An 11,994-nucleotide genomic window follows, 5' to 3' on the forward strand; every position below is an offset into this window, starting at 1 on the left:
GCTTTTCATCAAGAAGAGTAGTCTGTGACAAATGGCAGAAAAGTTTCTTTGCAGAAATATCCAAATAGAAAGTGCTTTCAAAGCTCATAACTCACTGGATCCTGCTTCCTCGTGCTGTGCATTTTTTTAAGAACTGTGCTTGGTGGGGGAGGAGGAGGGAGTGTGGATGGGAAAGATTTCAGTTGAAGAAAACCTGTTTTGGGAAAACGCTGACCTATTTTAAAGCTAATCGTTTGGGGGAATAAAAACAGCACTATGAGAGGATTCGTTATACTTACACCCTGCTTTTTCACCTTAGAGCTGAAGGAAATCTGTGAGCTGACAGGTATAGACCAGTCAGTGTTGGAGAGAGCTTTCAGCTTCCGGACGGTTGAAGCCAAGCAAGAAAAGGTTTCAACGACGCTGAATGTGGCCCAGGTATAAAGAGGTCCCGATTTTAACAGAAATAATTGTTTTAAATGGCCATTTATGCTACCTAAATCCATGGCTGCCCAAGTGAAAGTCCCAACTAATAGGCTGTACTGTATAATCACTAGTGTAAATGCATTCTGATTCAGCAGTTCAGGCGGCTGGATGTATTGTTTCTCTGTGTTAATTACGTCGGAAAAATGGAAAATGTTGTGGAGGATGAAAAACTGAAGCAGTTCTGCACAAAGCACGTATTGAAAGTATTGTGGTGAAGCAGACTGTTTTTATTTAGAGCATCTTATGGATTGTGTGCCCCAGGCAGCTGAAAAACTTCTGCTGCCAGTGTGAATTTATCTTTCTGAGTACTGCAAAGCCAGTCTGATTGCCACCTGTGTCTCATCAGCTCAGGCCAGCAGGAATGCAGTTTCACAGACTGCAGTTGCTTGAATCCTTCGCTTAGGATCAGAGTGGGGGATGCAACTTTTGCCTGTGCCAGTAGGGTGGAAGGATGCTGTTGAAAACTCCTGGCAGCCCGCACTGGCTCAGGAGCCTGCTCAGGCAGAGGCACCACTGCCCAAGTCACACGCACTCTGTTCAAAGCTTGTGTCAAGCCCTGCATTTATGATGTTTTTTTTCTTTTTTCTTTAGGCATATTATGCTCGCGATGCTCTGGCTAAGAATTTATACAGTCGCCTCTTTTCCTGGCTTGTTACCAGAATCAACGAGAGCATTAAGGTATTGCTGTTCTATGACCGTAAGAAAATCAACAGAATGGAATTGAATTAAAGCAGATGAGAAAACTGTTCGCCCATTTCATTTTACCTGGTGTATGGTCTTAAAGTACAGGGGAATGCTTGTATCACAGCTCCAGACATTGCTGTCTGCTCTGTTGTAAGCTTACGAAGAAACTCACCCGCATTCTCCCCCAAAAACCTGTCATGGAGTTAACTACATCAATTTATGCCCGTGACAGGGGGGCAGTAGGCCCCTGCCCTCCCCCCCACCCCACAAAATGGGAAGGAGGAAGGAAGGGAGAAGACAACAGCGGCAACAATCTATGGAGGAAAACTTATTTTACTAACTATGATAACAAGATAACGCAATATAATACAATCTGATTGAAATCGAGACTAATAAATCAAATAAGATAGGAGAGAGAGAGAGTTCCCGAGACCGAGTCAAACCTGAAGAGCTTGGAACGGCCAGGAAAGCACCTCCAGCACCCACTGCCAGGCACTAAGAGACCGCCCCACCAGGAAGGGCCAGATCCCATGACTTCAGTGATGTATAGCAATAGGTGCCTGGAATTGGAGCGTTAACACTTGAACTCCCAGTACACTACCTGATGTTTTGATGCAGAATAACTAGAAAACAAAGACAAAACAAAAAAAATCCATGACTTAAGTGTATTTTGAGAAGCAACGTTTAACATTTTAGTTTACACAACCTGCTTATATAGACTTACACATTAGTTTTCCTGACTCCTCTGTATGAAATGTACAGAAGAGTAACATATTTATTGCTTTGTGTTTTTTAAAGGCACAAACAAAAGTGAGAAAGAAGGTGATGGGAGTGCTGGACATCTACGGCTTTGAAATTTTTGAGGTAAGACCTTTATAATAGTAAATGTTTAACACGAGAGCTGTTATTAAACCAAATAGTTTATGAATGTATTATGGGAATACACGGAATTTGAATCAAGCGTGTCGTACTTAACCAAAAAACGCTTCAAAATAGAGAGATGTCTTTGCATGTCTGGCAACCAAACCAGAAATTCATGAAAGCCAAACTTGTGTTTTCACACAATAGGTAAATAAATATTTATGGTAACAAAATAAAAGGATTTTGTTTGTTGTGACATACGTTCTGAGCGTGAGAGAAGCCTGGCAGTTCTGCCCTGAGGTGTTTTGTAGATGCCTTTGAACAAATTTTGCTCCTTTTAAAAAAAAAAAAAAAAAAAAGCAAACCAAAACCTGTACATTTTGTTATTGTGTTTTATTTTTTCTCTCTGTCAAAATCAAACAAAGAATAATATTCCATTTCATCTTGGTTCTCCTACATAAATATTCTGTACCGATTCCTAGCTCGTGACCTGTGGCTCACTGCTGTTTGTTTATGATAGTATTTTTGGTCTGCTGATATTCTGAAACAAAAACAATCGACGAGGAATTATTAATTGGGTTAAGGAGTCTTCATAAATCTTACTCTGCCCGTTTATTTTGAGAGATTTATAAGCCTTGGTTGGGAAGAACTATTTAAACTGGGAACTCTATTGAGGAGAAAGATCAGCAGAAAACTTTGAGCCCTTGCCCGTTTCCCTACATCTCTCTTGAAAATCCAGCGAGCATCTTTAAACGGTGTAGAAGATGGGAACAATTTAGAGAAGAGTAATTGTGTATGGGTGGGTGGTGTAAGCTTAATTTCAGAAGCCTAACATCAAAGTGTGTGCAAATCAAAATAACTCTATGGAGAGGAAAAACAAAGGTGATAATTGCTCCAAGGGTTTACTCGGCGAGGTTTGTATTGTTTGTGTTAAACATGAGAGAATATTTCTGAAAACACATTGCAAGCGGTCATGTGGCTGAGTGCAGGTCTTGGTGCAAGATCTCTGGTGCTGGTCCTTGGTGTACTCTTAACAAGCTGGAGAATGCAGTGGTACTGCGGGTAGCTTGGGGCAGGACCCCTGCTTTCATTAGCTTTCTGTTCGGTTTGATTTGAGGATAGGCATGGAGGGGGAGGTGGATGCTAGAAGCTTGCACTAGTGGACAAGCCAACTGAGTTATGGTGTTGGAGGGACGGTGCTGCAGAAACAGGCTAAATTAATCTTGTTCCTCCTATGCCACTTCCTTTTTTGTTCTTCAGCTTCTCGGGAGGTCGTAAGTAAGTCATTTTCCAGAAGAAAAATGAGAAAAACAAGGCTTTTCTCTTTTACCTTAAAAGGTAGCCTTGGCAATTCAGACAAAAAGTGTCAAAATAATATAGGAAAGTTTTTGTTCATTCTTTAGATGATGAGAATGGGTTCTACTGGAGGAGATGGGAAAGACAGTTCTGAAATATATAAGATGGGAACGTTCTGCTCATGAACTAAGGACTGGTAGGAGCGCTACTCAAGCAGTTTGGTCCAGCATCACCTAAATAAGTGGAATTCTTTCTGAACGTGGAAAATGGGATTCAGACAGTATGTCAGAAACATTATGCCATATTTTATCGTTGAGATGCTTGAAGGAAAAACTCATTATTTTAGGTTTCTGGAGTTATTACAGTCACAGAGTGCAACTATCAGTATTGCGACTGTGTGGCAGTGCTGTAATTCAAAGAATAAGTGATGGGAAAACAAACCATCAGAAAATCCTGCATCAGCTGTATTTCTAGTATTACCAATTTGGACATTCCTGTGTTTCCAAACAGGTTAATTTTATAATCAGAAACTGCTGACTTATTCTCAACTGAATCAAAAGCGAAGATACTCTTTCAAAGTAAAAGAAAATTCATTTTTTATGCGGCTCTTGTTGCAGCTAAGGTGATGCTATGTCATAATCCTTAGGTTGAGTAAAATAAGTCAGTGATGAGCAAACAAAGCGTAGCTGCTCTTGCGGTCACTTGAATGATTGCACGTGTACTAATGTCATCATAGACAGAGAATATCAGGCAAATACTTGTACACTGAGCCTTATAACAAATGCTCAAGTCTCACAAAAATTATTAAACACGTTCAGAAGGCACTTAGAAACACCGAGCGATCGTTGAAGATTCAAGTAACCACAGAAGAAATATAACGTTAAAATTAACTATGTTGAACCCACCAATAAATGAATGAGATTTCAATGCTGGACAAACCAGCACCTTGAGGGAAAATCAATAATAGCTTGAGATTTATTTCATAAGAAGTGTGGAGGAATTTCAAGTTTCTTTCTGTGTGGTGCATTTGTAAACATGACTGCTAAACGTTCGGATGGCTAGCTGAAGTGTAGCTGGTGGCAGTGACTTTATGCATCTGGTTATAAATGGCTTATAACCACAAACTGAAAAAAGTCTGTAGGTTTTAATCTTTTAAGTTGTTTGATATGCTGAAGATAAAAAGGCTTGCTTTAGACATGATTTTACTCAGCAAGCAGCTAGGCTTGTCATTACTGTCTGTTTTTTGACCTTTAACTCCATAAAGGAGCATAAAGGGACCTAAGAGACTCACAGACTGAGACGTATTTTCTCCCTCTTTGTCCTAATTCACAATCACAACTAGAAAGAAACAGATTTGGGGTGAGGACGGGGTGCATCAAAAATCATAGCAGGAGTAGGAAGAATTATTCTTATGCTAAATACTTGCCCATGAAGATTAATGCTGCTGCAGTAAGTAGCAAGATGCCTCCTTACTGATTTATTCTTTATTTCTCATTTTGGCCTTATTATAGTTACCCATTAGGATCACTAGAGACTAAAAACACACCAAAACCAAGCATCCTACACTTCACCTAATGATAACGACTGCAGACTTTTTTTGTTATAAGCAACTGTGGCTCTGAGGGGAATTGTGGCACAGTGGGGATGGGCGATGGTTGGACTAGCTGATCTTAATGGTCTTTTCCAACCTTTATGATTTTATGATTGTATAATTTAAATGATATAAATATGGCATTTCTTTGAGCTGTTTTTGAAAGCTGACCGTACTTGCCCTCTGCTGTTTTTTCTGCATTTAACTTAAGCTGAAGTTTACCTACAGAGTAACTGGAAGGCTCTTGAAGCCTAGCAAAGGCAAGATAATGAATGCTGTGATGATAGTGCTGGCTTCTACTCTTTGGGCTTTGGACACGGTTAGTATTTTTGGCAATCACAAGAAACCTTTTTCAGACAAACCTGAAGGCCATCCAAGAACACAGATTTAAGGACTCAGCTGTCCAAAAATTCAGATTAGGCAATTTAAATCTATTGATAATCCTCAGCCTCTGTGGGTCTGGCAGATTTGAGCAGCAAGCTCAGCTAAATGATTGCAAAATAGATGCTACAAAGCTGTGTTTATTCTTCATTTCTGCCATGCCCTTTGTGGTAAGCCATTTGCTGGGTCTGAGTGTTTGGAGAGCTGAATGCTGAAATGTTGGCATCTCTGCACAAAGGGTCTGTGGGCAGGTATTAAGGAGTAGAGTCGATGTGAAAAGGCAGGCTGCGTGGCCGGGGGTGGTTGTGTGATGCTGCAGGAGCTTGGAGCTTGGCCATAAGGGCTGTCAGAGTGTCAGTCTACAATTTGTAGCAACCATACACGTCCCGAGCCTGCAGCCTGGCCTGGGGTTTGGTTGGGGTGGGGATTACGGCCTCCTTCCTTATTCAGAGCTGTGTTTTGGGGCAAGATGCTGAGGTGGGGGTTGTGGAAGGGTGCATCTGTGAGAAGGAAGTGCAGGTGAGGGCTGTGGGAGAAAGGTGCTTCAGGGCTCATCAGAGCAGCAGGGTCGGTCCCGACTTCTCCTGCAAGGATTGAATACTTTACTTGAAACTGAGGTGATGTCCTGTATACTTTTTCCATTGATGAAGGCTAGAGTATGTAAAACTGAATGTTGTGGAGCAAGTGAGAATATTTCATCCTGCCTGGCTTTTAGAGATAAAGATGTCTGTGCTAGTTGGCTTAAAGGCTTTACTCCAAACTTTCAGGCACTGAAAAGTGCCTCCAGCTGAAGCCAATGATTTGGAGCGCAGCTTTATGAAGGTGCCAAACCAGGCTTATTCTTGAGATGTGCCAGAAAGTGCTGTGCTTGGCCCTGGTTTCAGCTGGGTGAGAAAGGGGGCTGGAGTATGTGCTGAGAAGTGTAAGGGAGGGCTTCATGTGGCCCTTGGGGATCCTCTGAGTGTTGGTCTGGGGCAGTGCAAGTGCTTCATCTGACTGCTGGCTAAGAGTTGTTGGCACAACAAAGCTGGGTTGAAGGGTGGTGCAGGTCCAACTTGTTTTGATCCATGTCCCAGAGAACGTGTGAGGACATAGCATACACCAAATTCTGCGTAAAACTCCGTGGTAAGTAGAACTATCTCCAACAAAAAACAGTCAAACAACTCCCCCAGCAGCAAAAGCAGGTCCATTTCTTAGTCTGTGACACACTACAATAGTGCTTCTATTTATTTCATAGGATCATTAAGGTTCAAAAGACCACTAAGATCAACTAGTCATCCCATGCCTGTGACTCCTCTAGATCTTGTCCCTTAGTGCCACATCTACCCTTTTCTTGAACATCTCCCGGGATAGTGACTCCACCGTCTCCTTGGGCAGCCTGTTCCAAACCTTACCACTCTTTATGAGAAGATTTTTCTAATACCCAACCTGAACCTCCCCTGGTGCAGTTTAAGGCCATTCTCTCATCTTAGTGCTGTTACCTGGGAGAAGGGGCCAACCCCCACCTCACCGCGGCCTCCCGTCAGCAAGTAGTAGAGAGCGGTGAGGTCTTCCCCTGAGCTTCCCTTTCACCGGACTCAACTGTCTCAGTCCCCTCAGCTGCTCCCCATCAGACTTGTGCTCCAGACCTTTCACAGCTTTGTTGTCCTTCTCTGGATGCTTTCCAGGGCCTCGTTGTCTTTCTTGTATTGAGGATCCCAACACTGAACACAGTACTGGAGGTGCAGCCTCACCAGTGTTGAGTACAGAGGATGATCACTTGTGCACAGTTAGCTTGTTTCTTGTCTATAAAAGTCCCACGTGGTGATGTAAAGAAACCTTGCTTGCACAGCTGCACGTGTGCTGATGTCTTTATAGAGGAAATGTCGTTACAAACATGAATACCATTTCATTATATGAACATATTTGCAGTTGTGATAATTAGCTTTTTTAGAGGGAGGCAACCAGTAAAGCAAAAGTGTAAACATTGCAGAGACATTTGTGAGACGTTTGAGGTGTGAAAAAAGTGGGAAGCTATTTCCGCTTCTACCATAAAGCCACACGACAGCTTGGCACAGTTGCTTTGCCAGCTGGTGTCCTGCTTATTAAATGAAAGAAAGGGCAGTTGCTGAGCTTGGGGAGACTGCTGCTGGCCTGGAGATGTTTTTCTCTAAGGATGATTTTACTGGAGAAGCATCAAATAACTAGAATGAAGACTCAGTAGAGAGAAAAGCACATGGACAAAATGGGCTTATTGGGTTCTTCTGTTATCTTCAGTTTTCTAGGCTGCGGGGACCCTTTCTCCCCATCTTTCTTCAACTCTATCTCAGCTGCAGATATCTGTTGTCCTGCTGCTTTAATAATCTCCAAAACGTAATTTCTTCTAGGCACTATGCCTTGCACTGAAAGAAGAAAATGGAGTTTTTAATCAAGAATTGATCAACTGCAGCTGCTGGCAAATGTGGAATAGGGAGCTTTGCAGGGTGACCCTTGGGTGGATTCCTGGGTGCTCTGGAGACCTTAAAATACAGTTACAGCAGTCATTTCCTTGCATACTATCGTGTTCTGAAACAGAAGCTAGTCGCCATTTAGTTAATCACTTTATACCTCAAGTATTTAGAGAGGCTTATTTTGTGAAATGCAGGTTTATAAAGCAAATCCCATTGGCTGTTTGCTTTCAACAGAGGAAATATTTGAAATGCTGAAGCAAACATACACAAGTGCTCTGCTTGAGGCTATGGAAATAACATTTTTTCCTTCAGTAATTATGTCTTAGCAGGGGAATGGATAAGATTATATGGTAGGTTCTTGCCTGTTTGTAATTCCTGTTGTTTCAGAACTATCATTTATAAGGCTGACTTGATTGAAGTGATGGTATCTGGGTTTTCCCATGAGTTGCACATGCAATGTATGCACTGGCTTCACCTCAGTTTCATGCCCTTTTAGCTCTACATTTAGTTTGACCAGATTTTGTGTCCGGAGACCACGGGTGTGAGCAGGAGTGCCTGATTCTCTACCTGTAAGCAATGGCATCGGTACAAATTGATGCTGGCTATGAGGACATTTGGGCATCCATCTTTGTTACTTTCTTCTGCTAGGTACCTTGAAACACAGTTTGATTATGAACGCGTAGAATATTTACAGATGATAAATGATATGCTTCTCCAGTTCTTCGGCTACATAGTTATTTATACAAAAGCACAGAGCATATGCTGTTTTGCATGAGATATTTTTTAAAGTTTGATTACCTAGATGTTCATATATGCATGCAGAAAGATGAAACCAGGATCAAATGCTGTGGCCCCAGCGCTTGTTGGTTTGATGAGTAGTGCAGTGTCCTGCCACGTCTTTAGCAATTGCAGTCTTCTGCTCTGCAAGGGAAAACTCCGTGGTTTTGGTGACTTGTCATTCCCTTGTATGTTGGCTGCAAAGAGAACGGCAGTATTAAGGCAGTATTAAGTGCCATTAGCACTACGGTAGCCTAGAAAAGGAGTTTGAGTTGTTCATAAGCACTTGTCCCCAGACTATCACAGCACTTTCTCAGTAGGGGATTGATGGCATGTTCTCATTAACCTTAATTTTTTTTTTAAATAACTTTTAACTGGGTCACATGTAGCACATTGTTGTATAAGATCAAGAGTCTCTGTTCTCATTTTCTTTCTATGCACGGTACCCGTTTTGCTAATTTTCATTTCCCAGCATTTATATTTCATAGTTTCATCTCATTTACATGCCTCTGTGGTCATGCATAAAAATTTCTATCCCCAGACACCACAGGAGGATATAAATGAAATTTGCTGGCTGGTTTCACCCTTCATTCCACCACTCATGTCACTGAAGCAAGCACACAGATGTTTTTTCATTGCACTTGCCACGTGGCTGTTGTATAAGGAGCCCCAGTGGTAGCACAGGGTCTGAACTACCTAGGCTCACTCACCTATGGCAGAAGGAGCTCAGGAGCTTCTGATGCCTGGGTACATCGTTGAAAGTTACTTTCTGTGGCTGCGTGTTACACCAGAAGCACCTGTCTCTTTTTTCCTCCCCCAATATTGATCTAAAGGTTTATTTTCATGTCGTCGTTCCGGCTGATTTCAGCAGGCAATCTCAAAAATTCAAATGTTTGGGTTTTGGTGCAAACAGTGGTTTTCCTTCAAATATCATGGTTTTTTTGTGTTGGTTTGTTTGTTTTTTTTTCATTTTATGTGTTGTTTCTATAAGACGTTTGAAGAGGTGCTACTGAACACCTTTTGGTCAGCATGGATGTAGGCTGCCAGTACGCATCTTTTGGGATTGGCTCTCAGTGAGAACTGGTGGGATGAAAGATTAAGAAGGAAAAGTTGAGAAACATTCTGCAGATGTGGTGATATTGGTGACACAGTTTAGTCTGTGCACTATGATGAACGTAATATTCTTCACTTATGGAAAATAGTGGAGAGGATCCAAGAAAATAGGATGCTTACAGTCAGACTTCATTAGGTAGGGAACCTATTCCTACTTATTAGTGAATAAAGAATAAAATGGGGAGCAGGGTGCCATTATTGGTGAGATTAAAAGCAGCTGAAGCAGGCTTTGATTTGTCGCTGCATTTTTCAGTTGTCTGAATTTATCGTTGCATTCAATAAAGGGTTGATGCAGTGAACTGTGGGTGGTTGCTTGATCTGTATCTACTTCAGGTGACATTCTGTTACCCAGCACCTTTAATTCCATTTGAGAGACTGTTTTTTTTTCTTCCCAAAAGGTTATGTTTTGTATTTTACAGTGGCTTCAGAGGGATGCTATGAAATGCTGCTATAAAAGAAAAGCAGCGATTGAAGTGATGCTTGCAGCATTAAAGCAGCGAAATTACAGCCTGGAAAAGAAACTCTTCAATATTTGGGAAGTGCTAGCCTAATTTTTTTTTCCTGAAATTTTCTAAGAGGATTGAAAGTTACTGTTTGTGAAGGCTCTATCACTTGAGGAGGGCGTTCAGCAGAAGGAGTAAATAGTGTTTCAGATCACAGGGCCCTCCCAGTCTGTTTCTCCTGGCTGGGTTTTTGGTGTGCTGTAGCTGGTGCCAATCGTGCCTTATCATCCTGTAAAAAAAAGAAAGTTCTTTAGACCTCTTCCTATCTTTACCACATTAAGCAAGAAGCCATCATTAGAATAGTGATGGACAGTTCTTTACAATTTGCATGCACCAGCATGTGGTTTGTGAAGCCCTCATGCAATCAAAATCTATAGCTCTATAATAAGAAGGAATAAATTCACAGAATCTCCATCTTTTTACTCAGATTTGCCCAGAAACGAGCACTCCAAGCAGTTCTTCACAGTGCTTCTTAAAATCTGTGGAAAGAAATGCCTCTTTCTGAACAGTAGTTAGCTTACCAAATGTCTCTTGGTTTATTCAGAGTTAAGTGTTTTCAGAACTTGAGCAATTCCAAACGTTCTCCCTTATTTTGTGCTGTAATTAACTGCTAGCTTTTTGCTCTGTGTTGCACACAAAAGCCGAAATCACGACTGATCTTCAGTGCCTGTTTTCCTGGAATAGCAATTCTTGGTGGCTTGGCAATGTCAAATAGAATTTCCTAGCTTAAAGTAAGTGATTTCCGAAGAGCTCTGTGGATTTTGGTTTGCCTTTTGTGACAGGCCATAAATATCACAGATACACAGCAAATCAGGAAAGCACCTAGCCGTTACTTTAATATATTGTTAATGGCCTTTCAGTGAGACGCTTTAGCTGGATTTGCAGTCTGGTTTCTATCCTCTTCTGAGGACCACATGTAACATGGGGAATATAAGCCCTGCTGTCCTTGAAATCAGAATAATGTGTGCTTTTGGGGTAACAGTTCTTCTGAGTCAGTGGTGTTTACCTGGCAGGAAGATGGGGGTGCTTGACCCTTCCTCTTGCCAAGGTGATGTGTCAGTTGAGGTCTTTTCATGTCAGACTAAGTATATCTAAAGCGAAGGCCTTATCTGCATGTGTCACATAAGTTTTGACTCATTCTTCAAGCGTTCTCTCCCACCTCCCCCATTCCCCTTTCCTTTTACCAAGGTTTTTTTATCAGAGGCTATATTTGTGGCTTTTTGAGTCAAAAGGTCTGCTCTGATTTAGAGATGTGACAATGCAGAAGTGATGCTCTGTGTTACGTGGTGATGCGCCTCGATCCCTTGCTTTATTTAGGAGTCTTTGGACTGAATCTAAACGTATGCATCTACACAAATATAATATAAACCATCTATGTAGCACTTCACGTTTTCAGTGAAATAGAAATATGATTAAGAAAAACCAAGCTGTTTTGCTATTTTACTTGGTGCAGCAAATAAATGCTAATGGATATTTTTGCTCTGTGTTTCTTTGGAAGTGATTTAAGTATTGACTGCAGTTTATGTAATTTCTTTTTTCAACAGAATGCAGTAAGTACAACTTGTTTGCAGTGTTGGTTTTGATGCATGCCCAATTTTGACTTTATCATCTAGAGCTGTGCAAGTTTGCAATCTCTGACTGATAATTGCAATTCATGTGGGGGGCAGAATTTAATGCGGCTGAGAATTTGGGGTGATCAGCTGTGATTTTGCTTTACCTAAAACTAAAATGATATAAGTAATCTGTGCTACCTAAATATTTTCTAATCTGCTTGTGTGTTTTTAATCTTACTTTAGTGACCAGATCCTTAATTTAAGGTTACAAATGATTGCAGTTGCCTGTAGACATAAATATATATATATATATATATATATATATATATATATATATATAT

General features: G+C 41.2%; 1 protein-coding gene across 1 annotated transcript in view; it reads left to right on the forward strand.

The window, feature by feature from the left end:
- The window catches only part of MYO1B (myosin IB), a 78,430-nt gene that overhangs the window by 42,182 nt on the left and 24,254 nt on the right, over positions 1 to 11,994 (forward strand). The window contains exons 10-13 of the mRNA XM_031554280.1: positions 299 to 417; positions 1,057 to 1,143; positions 1,948 to 2,013; positions 10,017 to 10,142. Of these exons, the coding sequence (XP_031410140.1) occupies positions 299 to 417; positions 1,057 to 1,143; positions 1,948 to 2,013; positions 10,017 to 10,142 (398 nt within the window). The remainder of the gene's footprint in view (positions 1 to 298; positions 418 to 1,056; positions 1,144 to 1,947; positions 2,014 to 10,016; positions 10,143 to 11,994) is intronic.

The sequence above is a fragment of the Meleagris gallopavo genome, chromosome 7 (assembly GCF_000146605.3).
Source record: "Meleagris gallopavo isolate NT-WF06-2002-E0010 breed Aviagen turkey brand Nicholas breeding stock chromosome 7, Turkey_5.1, whole genome shotgun sequence".
Taxonomy (NCBI): domain Eukaryota; kingdom Metazoa; phylum Chordata; class Aves; order Galliformes; family Phasianidae; genus Meleagris; species Meleagris gallopavo.